Source organism: Clytia hemisphaerica, unplaced genomic scaffold (assembly GCF_902728285.1).
Source record: "Clytia hemisphaerica strain Z4C2 unplaced genomic scaffold, Clytia hemisphaerica genome assembly, whole genome shotgun sequence".
NCBI lineage: Eukaryota > Metazoa > Cnidaria > Hydrozoa > Leptothecata > Clytiidae > Clytia > Clytia hemisphaerica.
In genome coordinates this window covers 423,913-445,534 of record NW_027104076.1, presented here as the reverse complement: position 1 = coordinate 445,534, position 21,622 = coordinate 423,913, and the positions used below count along the sequence as shown (strand labels likewise).

Here is a 21,622-nt window from a genome sequence, read left to right as displayed (position 1 = left end):
AATTTTTTGCTCGGAAAACCTTGCAGTAGAATTGCCTAGAAAACTTTGACCTCAGGAAAAGTCTAAACTGTATTTTAGCAGAACAAAACAAACTTGTATATTACTTTAGCATTTTTATACAAATTTTAGCATTATATCATAAAATTTTGAAAAGAGGTTGAACCTAGGATGTGTGGTAGGGGTTTTCCTTTAAAATTTGAGAAAAAAGTTTAGACTATTTTTCCATTGATTTAATGAGAAGAAAGCTTTTAAAAAAAAATCTACCTAGTAAAGAGAGCATCCCAAACTACAATCAAAGTCGAAAAAATATGAGACAAAAGGGAAATTCCCCACCAATTTTTGTAACCCCGAACTTCAAATTTCGAAAAACAAGAAAATAAGCGAAATTCTCAATATATTTTGAACATGATTGTATGTTTTATCATTATAGTTTTTTTATTTTATGGCATCTAGCCCAATAAAGACAGGATCTAGCTTGAGAAAACTTCTTTTGCCTTTTAGCTCTTACAGGAACGAGTGTCCGTTTTTCATCAACATCGGTCTTAGTAAAGATGTGCAGTCTTTAGTGGTAACTAAAGCCCATTTTATCCACAATCATGAAATCAACAGAGTAAGAACAATTATTATAATTAGCAATTATGTACATATATCTTTATTTGGATATTTGTGGTGGTTTACAGGTTAATTAGGTCTGGTCAGCATCTTTTAGAGGGGGTTTTAATGATGGCTTTTTTCAGGGTCCTGAAAATGATAAAGTAGTATGATTAAAATCATTCTGAACAAAATTATTAAAGCTTTTGCAAATTTAACTGGTATACATTGTTTTTTACAGAAACAAAAAAAATTAGATAGCATAATAACTTTTTTTTGGTATCACCATTTAGAAATTTTCCAATTTTGAATTTTTTGAAGATTCAAAATTTTTCTCAAAAATACAACATGCCAAATCTTTATACACTAGTTGAGTTTTGCAGAAATGTCTGTCAAACGCCGCGGGTGCAGGCAACTGGGTGTTAATAAAAGTTTGAAAATATTCCTCGCTAATTCACCTAAGTACAAGGAGAGGTCTATTCTACTAATTCTACTTTATAACTGATTTATTACCTGTTCAACTATTTTACATGTCAAAAATTTCATAACTTTTTTTCTATTTAGAATCTCTTTAGGCATTATGCCTCGCAACGGAAGCTTGACAAAGGTACCAAATACCAAGCCATTGACTTTCTGAAGGCTGGGGCCAACAAAAAGAAAGTCAGGCAAAAACTGGCATCTGAAACCGGTAAAATCGTCACAATGAGAGATATCCATAATCTGAATCAACTTAGCAAGACTGAAGATCCATCTAGGAATGATTTGCAAAGGGTTGTAGACATATTGAGAGATGAATTTGGTAAGTGATAATTATTATATAATGTATAACCTTTTTTCATTGGGCTGGACGCTAAGCCTTGAAAATATCAGGAATTACTCAAGAAAATTTCCTTTTACTTTACTTTCCCATAACGAAAAAATATAGGGCGACGCCGGGAGGGCTGATTACAAGGCTGGTCAACCCCCTGTTTATTGTATTTTATACAAATTTAGAAATCTCCCCGCCCTTTTATTCAACCCCCTACTATTTTTGACCTTAGAGTATTAATTAATATATCATGAAAAAATCAAAAATCAAATTTTTAGACATCTGAAATTTCACTTGATGAAATTATTTTGAATTCAACCCATTTATACTTCCACCCACTTTAAAAAAAGTACAGTAGGCCACATTTTTTGAAAAAATTCGATTTTTTGATAAAGATTTTTAAAATTTTTAAAATGTTTGTTAATAAGGATCTAAACTGACTTACATACTTTATATTGTTTTCTCAAACTTTCTCGCTTTCTCTTGCTTTTGAGCAAACACATTCCACATCGAATGTGTTTTAAAATGTAAAAGTTTGAATCAGAAAGTTCCATTACTGAAATGTGAATGGAGCTTTAGATGCAGAAATTTGACTTATCTATTTGTCTTTGGATGTAACAACTCAAGCAAGGTACCACACAAAACCTTTATAAAAAATACGACCAAATTTCTACAGAAGCTGTCAATCCATAGTTAGTAATCCATAAAAGTCTATGAAAAGCTAATCAAAATCTTCACTCAAAGGAAATTGAGCAACATTATAATATGAGCGCAATGAATTATAATTATATCATATAAATTATAATACCTTCTTCTCTTTAAGGTTGCTCTGTTAGCGTGCGCCACGATAAAAAAGACAATTTCCTTGGTTTGTTTTTCCAAGACGAATCTATGAAAGAAAACTTTGACAGATTTCCAGAAATTCTATTTCTTGATGCAACCTTTAAAGTAAATGAAGTCAGAATACCCGCATACATTTTTCTAGTGGAAGACTCGCTAGGCCAGAGTGAGGTTGTAGGTGTTGCATTATTGATAAACGAAACTAAAGAGAACCTTACCTGGCTAATCAATAAATTTGCTGATGAGAACCCAACCAAAAAGATTCGAGTGGTAATGGCTGACAAAGACGTAAACGAGAGAAATCGAATTGCTGAGATTCTTGGAGTTCCAATCTTAATTTGTTTATTTCATGCTTTAAAGCCTTTAAACGTGAACTGTCGACTCTTTCGTTAACCAAAACTGTCAAAGAAGACGCGAAAACTCTCTTTGAAAAATGTGCTATGCTTGGAGCCAAGAAGAGTTTGAAAAGTTCGAAAAACAGTTCGAAGCTTTAGAATCTCCTGACCTTGTCGCTTACTACAAAACAAATTGGAAGCCAATCTCTAAAGAATGGGTAAGATGCTTTAAAGCAGAATCAGGAGACTTTTTGAACTCGACGAACAACAGACTCGAAAGTTTTAATAGCAAACTCAAGACAGTTGTCAACATTCATTGCAGCCTTGAGGAGTTTGTGCGAGGTTTCTTTACTGTTCTCAGTGCCTTGCGTACAGAAGAGATGTAAATGTGGTTAAAGAATTTCAAAAGACTAATTTTCTATAGCCAAAGATCCAAATATTGTAGCAATTCGTGACCATCTTACATCTTATTCTGCTGACTTCGTTTGCAACGAGCTAGCTGCTTTCCCAAAAACGTCGGAGCGTAAGAGCACTATCGACTCGTGTGATTGCCCATTTTACAATTCAATGCGGCTTCCATGCAGGCATATTTTCAAATCGCGCTCTTCGAAAGGATGTACACCGATCTTTGATCCAGATCTTTGCGAGTTTCGTTGGTCAAGGGCATATCTTCATCAAAGTCAGCGGCTTTTTTTGGAATCGCACCTTAAAAGAACGCAAACGATCGAAATTTCGACAAGTCGCCGATGGCTGTCATGAACCAAGTTGAACGATTTAGGAGTGCCAACGGTGTATGTCAAAACCTTTCAAAATTGGCGTCGGAGGCAGGGGGTTCTGCTTTCGTCGAAAGGATGAGACTTCTACAAAAGCTGGAAGATCTGTGGCGAGACGGAAAAGAGGCTCGTCTAATCTTTCCTCCAGATCGTGTCGAATCAGAAGTACATCCAAGAAACAAACCTCACTGGTCCTAATCCTCCAGATCGTGTCGAATCAGAAGTACATCCAAGAAACGAAACCTCAACTGGTCCTAATCCTCCAGATCGTGTCGAATCAGAAGTACATCCAAGAAACGAAACCTCAACTGGTCTTGATCCTCCAGATCGTGTCGAATCAGAAGTACATCCAAGAAACGAAACCTCAACTGGTCCTAATCCTCCAGATCGTGTCGAATCAGAAGTACATCCAAGAAACGAAACCTCAACTGGTGCTGATCCACAATTAAAACATGAAAACACAATTGACGTGAGACATTTGAAGATGCCTTCAAGAATAAAACCCAAAGGAAGGCCAAAAGGATACACCAAGACAATTATCGGAAAAAAAAGAAAACGAAAGAATGGTAAATTTAGTTGCAAGTAAACGAACCCATCCCTCTTCATTTAATTTTTATTTTTAAATTTATTTAAGAAATTTCAGCAGTGTATTTTCCAACTACCTGACAACAAGGAGAGCTTCCTTCTCAAGAATAACTACTTTTTAACCAGTCAACTTTTGCGATTAAGGATGGTTGATATACACTTTTATCTGAAACCCAAATTTTCAAATCATTGATGGAATTGCTTAGGATTATCAGGAATTCGACCTAAAGTTCCTAGTAATGCATGCCTATGGATTTCGAGCCAACATTGGCTGCAAGTTATCCAAAATTTAGACTTTTTACCTCGATTCTTGCAATTATTTTTCTACGTTTTTAGATTCCAAAAGTAAAACTGACAGCTCCCCCAAAGTCCCGAAGATTCAACTTGAGGTAAATCAAACGTTATCTTTATAGTACTTATGGCCTTCCTTTCTACCCGAACAACGTTTGCTTTAAGGATCCTTCGACTATGTTGCGCGCCCTATTTCCTCCATTAAGCACCGCCCTATTTTAACAGCCGCCCTCTTATAATCACTGACCTTCAAAAACCGGCGCTTATTAGAAAATGATTGGGAAATGATGAAATTTTAAGTCATATCACTAATATCCGTCTCTAAAGTAAATTTACAAATTAATCTCATTACACCTTGACAGTAAAGATATGGTATGAAAAACCACCCATGTCAGAATGCAGAATCCACGATTCAATCAAATTGCACTTTAGGGGCAAAATTTTCCAATTCAGAAATAAGCTATTAAGCGACGCCCTCTAATAAGCACCGCACATAAAATCATGAAAATTTAATAAGCGCCGCGGCATAGGGGAAATACGGTATAGTTGTTGGGTAACATACAGCATACCAAACGTGATGCAGTCAGGATTAGTTTTGAGATTATAGATGAAAATAGACTGAAAATTTTTTCCATTTTCATGGGAAGTAGTCTAATTACAAAAAATATTGTTTCCACATGTTAGCAAAAAGAGAGTGGATTTTAGTTTTAGAATTAAGATGGAGACAGTTGAAAAAGAATTACATGGTGTTCTTACTTTTCTTTTGCAGAGCTCAAACGATAAAAGAAAAATGCTGAAAAATGTGGAAAAGTCACAGCCCAAGGTAGTAAATCGTTATTTTTGACCTTTTTATTTCATTGTACTAACGGTAACTTTTTCGAAGCTTGTGCTTCTATTATTGCCAAGAATTTATAAAAATTACCTATTTTAAAATGAAGTTCACAGGGTCAAGAAAATAAAAGGAGTTTTCTACATCTTCCAAAGATATCTCGAAATCACTCGTTCCTTTTGTAGGACTCAAACATCAATGGCACTATTATTGGTAACCCTGATAAGTTAGTGGATCAGCTCTGGTAAGTAAAACATGGGTAAAATTGACGATTTTTGAAAGTCGTATCCAACGGAAACGATCGATACCATCGGATAGAGCGTGAAATTCTGAGCAAAAAAGTATATTACAAGAAGTCCCTTACTCAAACACACGAAGAAATACAGCTATCTTAAGTTTGACTTCAATCGTATTCGAACTGACAGTATTTTGAACTTAAAATAGCCGTATTTCTTCGTGTGTTTGAGTAAGGGACTTCTTGTACACTTAATACTTTGGGGTACCTAGTGCCAATAGGGGGTGGTGTTAACCTGCCAATAGTCAAACGCACTTCGTACTTTGGGATACTAAGTGCAAAAGGGGGTGGTATCAACCTGCCAATAGTCAATGCACTTAGTAGTACTTTTGGGTACTAACTGCTAAGGGTGGTGGTGTATTTCAAAATTTCAATTTTGCAGTTAGTCATCATGATGTCTGATACTAACTGCTTGACCCCCCCCCCTGTTACCGTATCTAAACCTTATATAAATAAACATGGCTGGATTTGAATCAAGTTTTGTGCTTGTTTAAAGGACTCTCAAAATTAATTTTATGTAGAATGTGGTTAAATACCATTGATTCGCCTACTTTGAGAAATTTGTAATTAATTAATTAATTTGCTGACTCGAGATTTTTTGTTACGGCTGCACTCCAGTAAAAAATTCGGTATCTTCTGTGCAGTTAATGTGAAACAATGATGCGACGTCTTTCTTTCCCTAGGTCTTTAATTTTGATATTAGCAACTGTATTTCAATAATATATTTTCTGGTCTCGAGAATTGTGTATTTGTTGCTCTACGGTTATATTGTCATAAAAATGTGGATCGACCAGGATAGTAAAAAATAGATTTGAATTTAAGGGTCAGTGAAATAAAAATTACATTACTTTCAATCGATTGCAATCGCTGCTATAGCTCAATCTCTGTAAGCAGGTATACTGTATTATTTTGCCTTTAATTTACAAATACAGAAATTTATATCTGCCGCTAATCCAACGCTCAATCTACTATTCGATATTCTATTATTCCATAAGCAAGCCCTCGTTATCAATGGAAATGAAACTCCTCAGCTGTAAACTGCACTAAATGTAAGAGAATAAGGATTTTAATAAACAGTCGGCCCTTAGATCATTTTTTACCTAAAATTATCTGATTGTTTCACTGTTAGCTATATACGAGATCCAAGCAAGCGTGCAGTAATTGAGGTTCCTGGTGATGGGCACTGCCTCCTATATGCTTTGGAGATAGGTCTTCACACATGCGAGGTGGCTTACATGAAACCGTCATATGAGGAATTAAAAACGATGGTTCTAAAAGATTTTGAATCTTACGAGGACGAATATCGTGATTTCTTTTGTGGCGAAGAGGTATTTAAGTATTTCTTTAATCATTTTCCTCTCGTCTTAAATTTAAATTTCAAAAGACAAGAATCTCCAAAGAAAAAGAGAAGATTTATTTGGTGTAAGGTTAATATATGTAGATCCATGATAGATTATTCTCTTTTGAATCCTGGTTTTAGAGGAACGTGAATATCCAGGAAGAGATCAAGGAGTTAATAGAAAAGAAAAGCTACGCACGGCAAGTTGGGGATGAAATGTTATTCAACTCTCTGGTCAATGTGACTATGGTGAATGTATTCATCTGGCATCAAGAAAAAGATGGGTCGTTTAGTCAGATTGGCTATCGGGAGCCTTCCAAAACTGGCTTCACTTCTAACGGCACGATCCACGTTCATAAAATCGGAGATCATTACGAGGCTATCGTCGAAAAAAGATTCGAAGGTGAACTGTAGTTTATTCGATTCGAAATCTTTTTTAATTTCTGTTAGACCCGTAAAATTTATCTCTTTTAGAGTACAAAAGTCATAAAATAACAATTTTATTAATCAATTATCAATTTTATTATATAGAGACTTCAAAGAAATTGTCCAGAAGTCATGGATTTTCTATGCAGGAGATGCAAGCCTTGTCACTTTTTAGTAAGCTTCTATACGAAAGTTCTAAAAGTAAATGTTGATTATTGATGTTGGTTTATGTTTAGACTATCTTTCAAATAAACTTTAACTCTCTCTTTAGTTCTTTAAACTCGATAATGAAATCAGTTACAAGTCAGTCTTATATACTATTTTCAAAGAATTCTCTAGAAAATGAATCTAGAAAAGTAAAGAATCTAGAATGTTCTAAACAACAAAATGGCAGCTTAAACAGAAAGAAATTGAATGTTCCATGTTTAGTATGGAATGTACTACTGTGTACACATATGTTATATGATGTTCCAGTCCTATCGTCTGGAATGTTCTTCATGAATGTTCACAATCTTAGGACTAGAGTGTCTCCAAATATGTGTCTCTAAATTTCAACAAAATGGACATTTTTTTGACATTTTCCTAGCAACAACTCGCTTTTTTTTAATGTTATTTAAAGGAGTAAAGTCTCCATATTATTCTTTGAACTTAGACCTTAGCCTTTTTCCTGACTTTCAGCAAGGAAACTTTTTTTGAAAAAGTCATTTTTTCGCAATTATTTTTTTGTGAATTTTAAATTTCAATCGTTAAAGCTTGAAGCTCGCAAAGTTATGAGCTCGTTTTGGTACCGTTAGGAAGATATTTTTACACTTTCCAAAAGCAATCGGTTCATGGCCCTTTAAATGAAGTAGTCAGGAGCTATGCCTCGAGACGGCCGGGGATAGGGTTAACAAAATAAATTTTTATATTTTTTGTCTAATTTTAACTCTTTCGTCGCTTGATAGTTTTTTATAATTTCTTAGATTCCTCGGACCTTTCACAAGAATCAATACACGCGACCAATGGTAAATATAAATAGATACCACTTTGTACTATTTTAACCAATAAAAATACCAAAAAGCTGCTATTCTTCATTGAACCCTCCTCACATCTAAAAGCTCGCTTATTTTTAATCACAAACTCTCCCTGCTTAGTTGATGAAATCCATAAAATGATGAAATAACATGGATGATTTGAACTTATCGATTGTTTTTCTTACTTAGAATCATCTCTAGATTCATCGAAATTTCATAAGCAGCAGATCCAAATCCTATCAGAAATTTCTCGTAAGTCTCTTTTTTTGTCAGATTAATCAAGTGCGCTTACCTGACTCTGCTAACTCTGTGCCCGCGACACACAGAGCTGAAGGAGCGTATAGAAGCAGCAACGACTCATCACTCACATGGTTGAACCTTAAGTACTTCTCCATAGTCTTGTATCAGAGTATGATACTAATTATATTCCCTCATATGGCATGAGTTGACCTAGGCGAAGGTGTATTTACTTGCCAAGTGAATCACAACATCGAATGGGAATCGAATCCCGATCTCCTGCATCGGAGTCAAAGCTGATACTCACTACACTACAGCGCCTACGAAACTTATTCATACATGACTTAATCTTTAAAATAAGCATTTGACTACTGGTAGGATCAACCAGGAAGAACGATCTGACTCATAATATTCTTTTGCATATGGGAAGAGAAAGAAGAATCCCCCTACAATGTATTAGGAAGATTTTTTATTGATTGAATTCTTGTTATTTAATACGCCTGATTATAAATACTTTAATTTTATCTACTTTAGGTCCCTTTGAAATGACGAAGTCAACAAATCAGACTCGGAATCAAAAAAGTCAACATATAGTGCGTTCACTCTAACTTGGATAATTTTTAATGTCTTTTTTACGGACACTCGATTTCTATTGTTTTTGATAGTTGAAAGAAAAGAATTCCACTTGAAAGTCAATAACGATTATCCAAAGTAGAGTGAACGCACTATACTTGTTTGGTATTTCGATTTTCTTGAATTTATTATTTGGGTAATAAAAGTACCTTAAAAGTATGTGGAAAATCTTCATCGCTGGACAGATTTTAATGGTCTACTTTTTCAAGTAAAGATAATGCTCCTTAATCTGAAAATTGAAAGTTAATGGTCAGGAACTTTACTACTGATAATCAGTCCTACGTGGCGAAATTGGTTTTGTTGCTTTACATAGGTCAAGAAAAGTCAAAATGGAAAAATAAAATATAAAATTTCTCAAGAACTATCTATAGAGTCAGGCCTCGTGATTCGAAAATTTCTGAAGACTCACCAACGAGAGCAGTAAAACAACTTTGGTATCGCTTGTAAGGTAATGCTATTCATTCATTGAACGATCACATCAAATATTTTCATCTTTTCATTTCATTTAGAATCCTGATTTAGACCCGTTTGAAACTACGCTCGATTGTGTAGATGACCAATCACTGCTGCAACACGTTGAAGGTATGTGTTGAATTTGAATAGACCGAATTGATAAATTCTATATAAAAATCCTCACAACTTAATCACAAGCTAACTAATCACTTTCTCAATTTATCATTTGTACAATGCTTATAAAATTGAAAATGTAATAAAATATAAGAAACCAATCTATCTATAATCACAATTATCCTTACAGTTATGGAAATGTGTTTTGAGAAATTTATATACAGTAGAAAGCCGACCGTTTTATTCGGGATACACTTAATAGAAAGTGTAAATTAAAATGATCTTTTTTCATATACTGTGAAATAAATACCTATCAAGTGCGATCAAGAAACTTTTATAGAAGTTTCTTGGTGCGATTTACAACAATTTACATTACATCTGTTAAAAATCCCTTTGGTGGAAGTTGGTCTGTTATTACGACTGTAATGCCTCAGTAATGTTCAATAAAATAGTTCCTCCCAACAGTTTTCTCTTAAAAGTCGCTAACGATTAAGCAAATGAAATCGCACTGAATATACCTTGGTAATTCATTTTCTTTTCGGACCTTTATTTAGAAATTGATGAGGAGGTTTCAGCTGTATTGGAGGTAAAATAATTGTGTTTAAAAATCATCCACACTGTTTATACAATCCTTTAAATGTTTTTTAAGTTACTTTCTTACGCTTAGCTTCTTTACTTAAATTTACCTAAGTCATGTCCTTGTGAAACTGTTCAATAACATTCTTTTTAATTTTACTTTTAGACTCCTGTTTTGCGCCCTGAAGTTATTGATTTGTAAGATATTTAACATATTTATCGTCCAAAAATTGGGGCCAAATGTTTCATCACTATTTTCGCCGTTTGTACTGGAAGTACATCGATTCCCGATTTTTTCAGTCCAAAACTGTAGCAAATTTTGTAGAAAAACTTACTGCCAGTGCAAATATATAAATGGTAAATTCAGCACAAACCTCAATCATTTCCGAGCAAAGCAAAATTCTTGATTTTTTCTTGCATATTTTGCATATTTTGCAAGTCAAAACTAGACTAGACAATGTTTTCTTAGCCTGAATTCCAAGTCTAAGCCAATTATCAAGCCAAGTATTCAAGATCTAAAACTACAACTTGCTCCACACACGGGTCTATTTGAAGAAATTGTGATGTCAGTTATTTCAAAATGGCGGCAAAATGGTCACACAGCCGTGGTTAAATAAGGAGTCAAAAAAGTTCATTGTTAAGTTTTAAAACAGACCAAGAAAAGAAGCCAAAACAAAACAAGATCCGTGCTGAAAATACCTTCATTTCTGAACTGTTCACTTTTTGGCTCCAGCACCTACATCATTTATGGTATGTGAAACGTTTGGCCCCATTATCTGGCATTCAAACACCCATGCCTATATGGTACAGTGAAATTCAGCTGCTAACTGACTAGCGCAACTGTGCACATTCTACAGATCACCCTCCCTACTTGAATCCCATTGAAAATGTCAAAAAATCCACGCATCCCCTATTCAAAGTTTGACTGAACAAAATGTCAAAGAAAAACAAAGTGAGAATGATATCTTGCTCCACAGCACAGCATACTTTTTTCGAATCCATCTCCATTGGATGCTCCACACCGAGCTACAAACTCTTCCTCTTCAATTCGAACTTAAAAACTTAACAGTTTCTCATATTTTGACAAACCTGATATTTTATAGGAGAGATGATTCAAGCGGCTGTGAAGATAATATTGAAAAATTAAACCCTGAGGCAGTTAGTATTACTCGACAGGAATGCTCTGGTGAGAAACATTTTTATCTATAGATGTCTTTCATGTTTGCCAAAGTTCTGAAATAATAGTTGAAACATGTTGAATGGCCTCGATTTTGAAAAGGCAATTACTTATTTAGATCAAAGCGTGTTTTTCCACTGGTAAGATAAGACGTTGAATAGCCCAAAACCAAAACTATTCATGTTGGATAAAAAGAGATGGTCACACGTTTTATATTCTCTTTTGAAAGAAATAATTTCATTTCCCACAACATCACAGGAGATAATTTTTTGTATTTTCTGACCTGCTTATCCTCACTCTTTTGTTCTCTCAAACAAGCACTTTTTCCTAATCAACAAAAAGTTTATATTTCCGTCAATTAATAACGTGATGAGAAAGGGTGTGTAGGTGTAATCTGGCTCGAAAGAGCCATCATTTCTTTACATGAACTCCTTTTTTATAAAAACTTATTACAAATTATTTTGATTTTTAGTAAATCATGCAACAAGATGCTTCATTGACCTTTCACCGGAAGATAGTAAGTGCGATATTTGGTTTAGGTAATAGAGTATAATGCTTAGGATAGGGTTAGGATCATACTCTTACAGGAAACATGGTGATAGATACTCTACTTTCACTGATAAACAGTACTGCCTGTTAGCTGAGAGTTAAACTGTAATATTTTATCTTGAAAACTCTGTATTTTTATCTCATCCGATTTCACATGATAGTTGTTGCGATCCTTGAAAGATTACGTGGATCATAATTGATCTTTTTGAAAGCAGACGGGGCGATAGTCATTGTATTTACAGTAAATATTAATAGAGCAATTCCTAGCGACGTCAATTTTACCCACGATCAGAAATTCTTTATAAAAATAGCACGAAGAATATGTATACGAGTCACACCTTCCTCCAGGCTGTGTGTTATCCCTGTTGTCTTAAACAGAGTAATACATAATTAAAGCAAAAATCGTCTTTGTGTGTATTGCATACTTTAAGGTATATCTTTAAGGTTAAATTTTTTTTTCAAAAAAGATTTTTTTGGCCGATGAAGAAAAGAAGGCTTCAAATATTATTTTTGTCTAAAAACGAAATTAAAATCTTAATTAGTTCCTGAGATATTAGCGTTTAAAGATTTGAACTTATAATTGGCTATTTGTATAAGGCAAAGAGGATAGTTTCTTTTCGCACCTTTTGAAAATTAATGTCTCCGCAATTACTAATCAAACAGCCAATTATCTCTCTCTAAATTTCAAATCACTGTAGAAAAAGATTTTGGCGTACCATACCAACTTCAAAAGACTTAAAGTCACCCATAGCTTTGAGCTACCGACTTCATTCTTTTTTTAATATGTATTCCCAGAAGATTGGTCTAAAAACGGTCTTGGCTGGCTATGGGTGACTTTAAGTATTTTGAATGTAACTAGGTCAAAATTTGGTCAAAATTTGGTCTTTTAATAATTACTCTTGTTCAGCATACTAAATAAGATTTTAATGAACACCAACATTCAGGGAATTCTATGGGCTATCAGAAAATATATACTTTTATTGCTTAAAAAATTATTTTTCGGAAGTTATTAACAAAAGAAAAGATATATAACATACTTTAATGTCAGAAAATTTCGCGAATTTCGCGAATGACCCCTCAATTCGCGAAATTAAATTCCCGCGAAGAAAATTATCTAGCTGATTCGCGAAAATCAATTCCCACGAGACACAGTTTTCAGATCTTCGTGGTGACTTTTTGGTTATTAGAACATAAAAACATGCTTTTAGCTTAGTGTTTTTGTCTGGGAAAATCCGATTTCGCGAAAATTAATTCCCGCGAAATAAATTAGTCTTGCTGATCTGCGAAATTAAATTCCATCAAAACACGCGAAATTTCGCGAATGACCTAATTCTCGAAATTTTCTAGACGCGAAATTTTCTGATATTAAAGTATTTGAATACTTGGTAATTTTTCTCTTGGTTTCACTATTTAGCCTTCGAACGAATCGTTAATGAACCTGACAGAAATATCCTCATGGTTAAAATAGGAGCAATTGAGGTGAAAGACGTCGATTTAAAGTCCCTTGGTAAAGGGAAACTTAAGGACAATGTTATACAAGGCTTTATTCCGCATTTACTGAGCATTTATGATGTAAGTTTTGATATCTATTCATAAATATTTAGTAATGATTGAATCCAATGTTGCCAGTACTCGTTGTCATAAGCTCCAAAGCCACGATCCAGTATACATAGAACAGTATACATTTCGTATTCACAGGGCGAAAGTAAAGTTGGTTCAATTGATTGCACCGTGTTGGGTCAAGCCTTGTCGTTTCCATCCACCTATGAATTGCCTGGTAGTGTTAAGGTACGTTGACTTTGAAAAGTAATTCCTCAACTTCCTCAATCCCTCAAAGGTAACTTTTTGGCAAAGAAGCATAGCATGGTGCCAGTACCTAGCCAATCTTAAATTAAGTGTAATATTTTAATGAAGGAGATACTTCAGGTTCTCTTCAATTGTCTCAATGAATTTTGAACACTCTTCCCCTCCTCGTCGTACTTCCTTTTACATGGGGTACAGAGTGTCCCAGGGAAAAAACCTCCTTTGACTCGGAGAAAAATTTTTTCTGGAAAATGTAGATGAAACCTTTATCTTTCTTGCACTTTAACTTCAATACAAAAATCAAAGTTGAAATTTGCTAAAATAAGGTTTTAAAAGTGCACTTGTTCTCACTGCACATAACCCGCAATAATCAATACCCCCGTCTCACCGGGAGTGTTGGATGAAAGGATGCCGCTTTCAATGGAAAAAACAATCGATTTTCCGGAGGTAAGAAAGAGTTTTGTATCCATCTTTTAATTGATCCAAGGTCTTAACAAGGGGAAGAATGATCATGTTTGTAGAAAAATTCGTGTAAGTGATTTTGAGCTTTTGTTTTATGTTCTCAACTGTAAAGGGATTGTTAATGAATTCTCTCTTACTGATGTAAACCCGCCCATATACAAAAAGTTGGTTGATTTACATTATGAAAATATATTGTTTCATGTGAAAATAGGAATTAATTAATTAATTAAAACTAAATTATATTTTCTACCATAGCTGAAGGGGGATAACTTTTTTATGGGACACTTTGTGTCAAAAGAATGCAAAACGGAGCAGCTTCTAATAAATAATTTCCATCCATATATTTTCAGAATGCTCTTCGTGAAAAAGAAACTGTCTTCGGCATCTACAACAAAAACGATCATTGGAATCTATTAGTAAGAATGAGATAAAACAAAAATTTATGGTGATGAAACTTTGGAGCTAAATGTTAACAATTTGTTCAAATTAGAAGTTATTCTTTCAAAATCTCTATCTTTATCTTTGTAGCTTATATTTCCAAAACAAAAGCAGCTTTGGTTGGCAAACCCAACCGGTGAAGGAACAATGGAAACAGAAAATGTCGTCAGGACATGGGAGTAGGTTTCGTTTGTTAACCCTTTGTGCATCTTCTTATTTTTTTATATGCGGAGCATCTTGAGGGGCATGTTAGCCCCCCCCCCTCGGATCTCAGGATTGACAAGTGCTATGAACTTGAAATTTTCACCAGTGACAGATATTGACAAAAGAAGACGATTTACGATTTTCAGGTCGGCCACCTGTTTAGTTGGTATTTTACAGACCAGAATGTTAAATTAGTGCGATTAATGCGATTGCATCCTTTGGCTGAAAGATTACGTCATAAAAAGTAGCGCGCGCATGAAAAGAAGTTGAATGCATTTCAGCTTTTTTCAACCGTTGCGTCAAATTTTGCCATTGGAAAAGCTTCATTTTACTTTTGACCAATAGCGTGGAAGCTTTCGTTGAAAAGAAGCGATTGTAGAGCGCGCAAATGAAGAAAATCTTTGATGGGGGTTATTTTGAAAATTGTACCCTGAGTACTACTAAAAACAAAACCGTTTCACTGTAAAGATTGAGACTTATTATTTGCTTCGTGTTGGTAATAGAGAGTTACTTTTTCTTCAGATCGGTAATGGCTTCAAACTTTAACGAATCCACTTCTTGGACAATGTATTCACAGCAACATGCGGTTCAAGAGGATGCTGTCTCGTGTGGTGTTTTCTGTCTGAAGGTAACTTGCTTGAGTGTTTACATGTTTGTAAACAAGAATCTTGTTGTGCACTGGAAATGTCATAAATTATATTTTCCTGACACGGCGCCTTATACCAAACTTTGTCTCCCTACTTTGCTGTTGTTCCCAGCCCACTCGTGGCGATGCATGAACCTTCATAAAATGAGATTTTCCTCAGATTGTTTGTTTTCACCCACCCTTAAGAGCTCTTTATATTATTCCAGTTTTTAGAATCGTTTCTCCAAAGTAGGACATTACCATCAAAAGGTTCGTTTGGCTCAAAAGACGTTCTTGCGTACCGTCAAAAGATTGGGTTGCAACTTCTCCGCAGCGGAGGTATGATTAAGCTCTTTTTTCCAGTTAGTACTTCTATTCACCATTTGCCAGCTTAGTGCTTATATTCAATCACTGAGTTTTATATAGGCTTTACATATCAGGAGTTTCTCGATCCCCACCTATTTGATCAGAATCTTTTGAACCACACTAACGGTGGCATTGCATTACGGGTCAGCTCGTTCACAAACACAAAAAAGAGTAAGATTTGTATTGTTTTTTCTTATTTTCATTACTTTTCAAAGTGTCTTAATATTTCTTATCTAGTTTTTTCGGTTGATTCCAATAGGTTATGACACTTGGACCGGAAAATTATGTAGAATTTGTGGTAGAGAGGATCCACCAAAATGTAATTTTTCAAGTGTTCCCAAATTAACGAACTGGGTATGTTTATAAATTTCTGATTTCTAACTGCCAAAACATAATGAATTTTTGTAACGATCAGGCATCCATCAACCATTGCAATTGTTAGATTAATCCATCTATCAGTGTGAAATTCCGGTTCGTACCAAATGATATGGGTATTATGTTCCTTTTTGAAAACGAGCACTGCTGCTTAATCTTCTAGTTATCTAAGGTAATAATTAAAGCAATCACTTTCAGGTTGAATGTGAAAACTGCATACCAAAAAGATGGTTCCATCTCCTTTGCCTGGGTAGTGACTCGTCAGCCGAAAAGGAAATGTCATTCGATTGTAATAAGGTGATTTATATCATTTAAAATGTGAAGCTTGAACTCCATGGGTGTGTTTAAACCAACTGGCATTTGGCATTTGCCATTTGCTCCCAAGGGATTCTATTGCCACAATTTTTCCATTGAATAACTTTAATGTAATGGGAATTGTAAAGTTTGTTCGAGCTCAATCTTTTCTTTCCGGGTTTTTCCTGTAAGGGATGAATGATGAAGACCTTTTTGAACAAATGAGAAAGATTAGGGAAAATCAATCTTAACTTAAGGACTTTTCGTTATAATTCCAACAGGAATCTTGGTACTATCATTGTACTTCTTGATCGATTCTCTTCTAGATATAAAAGCGCCCTTGCAAACTATCAAATCGGAAATGCAAGCTCTTCCTATCAGATTATTTCAAGTGTTATGTATCTCTGTTGGGGTAGAGAAATTTAAGGGTACAGTCGTGTGCCGCTTTAAGTGACCTAAGAAATTGTTATTTTCAAAAGCCAGGTAAAACACCCGTTTTCGGGAAAACCCAGTACCCCTCCTGGGGTGTATCGTCGGCGAGGATTATTGTTAATTTGCTATTATATTTTCTCTTATCTTCCTTAGGAAATAAAGGTAGCAGCTAAGCTTTCCTTGAAAGAAGGACAGCTTCTTTTGAAGCGAAGAACAAACAAAAGAATAAAGGTTTGTGGAAAAAGGAGAAATGGTTGTACGAAAGGGGATATCTCTAAATTACCCTTAGAATCACCAAAAGACTTGATCTTCATGAAAAAGGAGAGAAGACCAAAAAGGGATAAACATTGGTCGTCAGTGGACGAAAACGACTATGTTATGGCTTACGTCCACTACCACATCGAGTGTGCAGTACAATCGAGTAATAACATTGTCTTGGCAGAAGATGTCAACATAACCGAAGAAGAGAGGGTATTTCTGAATGGGAAAGGATTTATTTTATAGAACGGCAGATAAATTTTGGTACCAGATTATTAATAGCAAGTAGCTGATGCTAAGAAGATGCCCTGTTTTGTGCAGAGTAGTACTCCAGGCTCGCGACAGTGGTGTTTTTAACCCCTAGCTTACTCCCAGGCTACATCGGCTATTTTCCAATATGCTGTTCTCTAAACTTCTGCCTATTTAAGATTATATTTTTGATGGGAAATGAAGCCACTTATTTTCGATCCAGAACGCCCGAGCGTGGTTTTTAATTACCTTTCTGTAAACTGTAAACCTTTCTTATGTTTTATTTTACGACTTTGCTATTTTGAAATGCAAAAGCTAACGCCATTAACCCCAACCCATATTATGTAATCCGGCAATTTATGTTTATTTTTAGGAGTAGGAACCTAGTATATATAGAGGTCGGATATATTTTTTTTAAGCAGGCAATTATACAGACAAGTAGATTTCACACTTCTTCAATTTACTTTCCTAATGTCAGTGTAACTTTTTTTTTATCTCTAGGAGGTAGTTATATTAAAGATTATTTTCATAGGGAACTAACTTTGTCTCAAAGTTCATTCTGCACTCATCCCTCTTTTGTTTTATTTACTCCATCCGATCATGAAATTAGGTAAGCTCAGATGGAGGGCTCGGAAATTCCATACACCATTTATTAAAGGGATTCCGGCATAAAAAAATGAAACTTACTCCAAGCATAGCTATCATGAAAAGCATTTGAAAAAGTCAAGTAAAATTTGTCAGAAGTGTTTGAATCCTAAGATATCAACATTCCAAGTTCTAAATTCGGTAAAAAGAGACGAAAAAATTGCTTAGTGACGAAATTTTTTACCAACGAATATTTTTTGCCGGCGAAATTTTCCACAGACGAATACTTTTTGCCGACAAATATTTTTAGCCGACGAATATTTTTGACCAGACAGTTTTTAATTTACTTTCGCTTTTTGCTTGACAAAAAACCCCACAAAAACTGAAAGAAATTCAATAATTTCCACCTAACCACAGCTATATAGTACGGCTAGGTGCACGGAAGGTTGTACACGGAAGATTGATGACAGTTTCCCATCTTCCGTGCACCTAACAAAGCTATATAGTACGGCTAGGTGCACGGAAGATTGTGCACGGAAGATTGATGACAGTTTCCAATCTTCCGTGCACATAACCACGGCTATATAGTACGGCTAGGTGCACGGAAGATTGTGCACGGAAGATTGATTGACACTTTCCAATCTTCCGTGCACCTAACCACGGCTATATAGTACGGCTAGGTGCACGGAAGATTGTGCACGGAAGATTGATGACAGTTTCCAATCTTCCGTGCACATAACCACGGCTATATAGTACGGCTAGGTACACGGAAGATTGTGCACGGAAGATTGATTGACAGTTTCCAATCTTCCGTGCACCTAACCACGGCTATATAGTACGGCTAGGTGCACGGAAGATTGATGACAGTTTCCAATCTTCCGTGCACCTAACCACGGCAATATAGTACGGCTAAGTGCACGGAAGGCTGTACACGGAAGATTGATGACAGTTTCCAATCTTCCGTGCGCATAACCACGGCTATATAGTACGGCTAGGTGCACGGAAGATTGTAAACGGAAGATTGATGACAGTTTCCAATCTTCCGTGCGCATAACCACGGCTATATAGTACGGCTAGGTGCACGGAAGATTGATGACAGTTTCCAATCTTCCGTGCACATAACCACGGCTATATAGTACGGCTAGGTGCACGGAAGATTGATTGACAGTTTCCAATCTTCCGTGCACCTAACCACGGCTATATAGTACGGCTAGGTGCACGGAAGATTGATTGACAGTTTCCAATCTTCCGTGCACCTAACCACGGCTATATAGTACGGCTAGGTGCACGGAAGATTGTACACGGAAGATTGATGACAGTTTCCAATCTTCCGTGCACCTAACCACGGCTATATAGTACGGCTAAGTGCACGGAAGGCTGTACACGGAAGATTGATGACAGTTTCCAATCTTCCGTGCACCTAACAAAGCTATATAGTACGGCTAGGTGCACGGAAGGCTGTACAGGAAGATTGATGACAGTTTCCAATCTTCCGTGCACCTAACAAAGCTATATAGTATGGCTAGGTGCACGGAAGGTTGTACACGGAAGATTAATGACAGTTTTCAATCTTCCGTGCTCCGCTGGGGTTCGAAAAATGGACCCTACGTGGGACTCGAAATTTGCGAAAAAAGTGACCCTGAATGGGACTGAAATTCCAAAATTTTCTACTTTTTCCCCAAATTTTTCAAAAATAGGCACGCTACGAGGGACTGATTTTTCTATTTTGGTGTTTTTGTGACCCTACCTGGGACTCGTGGAGGTTGAAAAAGGTACCCTGACCAGCGGAGCATCCCCGTAACCCATTTTGTGCACGGAAGATTGATTGACAGTTTCCAATCTTCCGTGCACCTAACCACGGCTATATAGTACGGCTAGGTGCACGGAAGGTTGTACACGGAAGATTGATGACAGTTTCCAATCTTCCGTGCATCTAACAAAAGCTATATAGTACGGCTAGGTGCACGGAAGATTGTGCACGGAAGATTGATGACAGTTTCCAATCTTCCGTGCATCTAACAAAGCTATATAGTACGGCTAGGTGCACGGAAGATTGTGCACGGAAGATTGATTGACAGTTTCCAATCTTCCGTGCACCTAACCACGGCTATATAGTACGGCTAGGTGCACGGAAGGTTGTACACGGAAGATTGATGACAGTTTCCAATCTTCCGTGCATCTAACAAAGCTGTATAGTACGGCTAGGTGCACGGAAGATTGTGCACGGAAGATTGATTGACAGTTTCCAATCTTCCGTGCACCTAACCACGGCTATATAGTACTGCTAGGTGCACGGAAGAATGTGCTCGGAAGATAAGATTGACATTCTAGGTGCATGGAAGATTTATAGAATTTTTCTCGGAAAATTTACAACCTTCCGTGCACCTAACCACGGCTATATAGTACGGCTAGGTGCACGGACGGTTTAAAATAACCTTCCGTGCACGTAACAACACCGTATATTTTATGGTCAAGGCTGCCATTCTAAATTGATTTATCACTGCTGGGGTACCATCTTGAAATTATGCATGTCATTATGTGCATATATTTATTTGCAGCCATGGGATTCATGCAGGAAAATCTGTCAACAGGGGTTCACCTGATTTCTAGGTGAACCAAGCTCTATAATTTTAGAACTTTGTCTGGCTGAGGTAAAACTTATTTTTTCTAAAATTTTGAGCTTGGATATCCAGGCTATGATACGGTTTGACAGGGTTTGATTTTGATGCAGTTTTAGCTAGGTAACCTTTTAGCCTTTTAGCTATACCTCGACACAATTTTTCAGGTATGTATTATTTCCACTTATTTAGAGCATTACAATCAAAGTAGAGTATGAATTACGGCAGAAATTTAAAGATGTCCAAAGAGATTTAAAATTTTTGTTTACCCCTGTCAGACAACGTATACCGTCGTGAGCGTGGTGGTGAGATCGGTAACTTGCACCATCATCAGTAACAGTAGTGTCAGTGGAGGCTAACATGCATAGCCCTCAAATGACTGACCAATCAAAGGAGCAAAATTTCAAAACAAATGAACTACTACGCAGCTCCGGTCGCAGCTCTACTCTACCATTTTTGTTTTGATAAGTTTGTATTTTAATGACCACATAGTCTACAGACTAGACAGGACAGGCACAGACAGGTCATTCATTTAAAGGCTATGCATGTGTTTGCTTCCATTGATGCACGAGTTACCCAACTTCACGGTACATTTTTTCCAGTCTTTTTCCAGTGTGTGGTGGTGGTCGAAAATTCCAATGAAAATCCATTTAGACTAGAGTCAAGTCACCAGTGCACAAATGGCCCCAGTGCACGAACGGCCCCAGTGCACAAACGAACATCTCTGAACTTGAAAAAAACAACCAAAAAAAACAAACTTCTATAGAATTTCCTTTGTGCAGCAGAATCCTCAAACTATCCCTTGTAATCTGTCAAAAAATTAAAATAAATGTCGAGCAACACCAAACCGATTTGAAAGAGGCCAAGTAAAAAAATCACGAAATTCAGGATTTTTGTAAACAAACATGGCTGATCGCAAGAGGAAATGATTTTTTATAAGAAGATTTGCTCAAGAAGAGTTCTGAAAATAACTTTCCTCTTTTAAACTCTTTTAAAAACTTGTTATCAATTCCATCACACAAAATTTCATTGAATCATGTTATTCCAAT

At 36.0% G+C, this 21,622-nt stretch overlaps 1 protein-coding gene and 1 long non-coding RNA gene across 2 annotated transcripts; both read left to right on the top strand.

The window, feature by feature from the left end:
* Positions 1-255: 255 nt before the first annotated feature.
* On the top strand, positions 256-2,593 carry LOC136812580 (uncharacterized). Its single transcript, XR_010847367.1, has 3 exons — positions 256-610; positions 1,156-1,390; positions 2,223-2,593. It is a non-coding gene; the product is annotated as an uncharacterized lncRNA (long non-coding RNA).
* A 79-nt stretch (positions 2,594-2,672) lies between these two features.
* Positions 2,673-17,901, top strand: LOC136812539 (uncharacterized). Its single transcript, XM_067069067.1, has 25 exons — positions 2,673-2,792; positions 3,496-3,913; positions 4,269-4,321; positions 4,993-5,046; positions 5,238-5,296; positions 6,477-6,675; positions 6,828-7,089; positions 7,218-7,286; positions 8,075-8,116; positions 8,315-8,377; positions 8,897-8,955; positions 9,505-9,577; positions 10,117-10,148; positions 10,305-10,336; positions 11,242-11,324; positions 11,788-11,832; positions 13,279-13,436; positions 13,563-13,652; positions 14,480-14,545; positions 14,658-14,746; positions 15,294-15,399; positions 15,624-15,735; positions 16,022-16,116; positions 16,336-16,434; positions 17,017-17,901. Exons 1-25 carry the CDS (start codon positions 2,673-2,675, stop codon positions 17,365-17,367), a joined length of 2,829 nt encoding a protein of 942 aa, XP_066925168.1. The 3' UTR covers positions 17,368-17,901.
* The last annotated feature ends 3,721 nt before the right edge of the window (positions 17,902-21,622 follow it).

Excerpts from the sequence above, each read along its gene's own strand:
- LOC136812539 (XM_067069067.1), top strand. The coding sequence starts at position 2,673 with ATGTGCTATGCTTGGAGCCAAGAAGAGTTTGAAAAGTTCGAAAAACAG. Across the intron at positions 8,378-8,896 it reads AATCCTATCAGAAATTTCTC|GTCCCTTTGAAATGACGAAG; the intron begins GTAAGTCTCTTT and ends TATCTACTTTAG. Across the intron at positions 8,956-9,504 it reads ATCAAAAAAGTCAACATATA|AATCCTGATTTAGACCCGTT; the intron begins GTGCGTTCACTC and ends CATTTCATTTAG.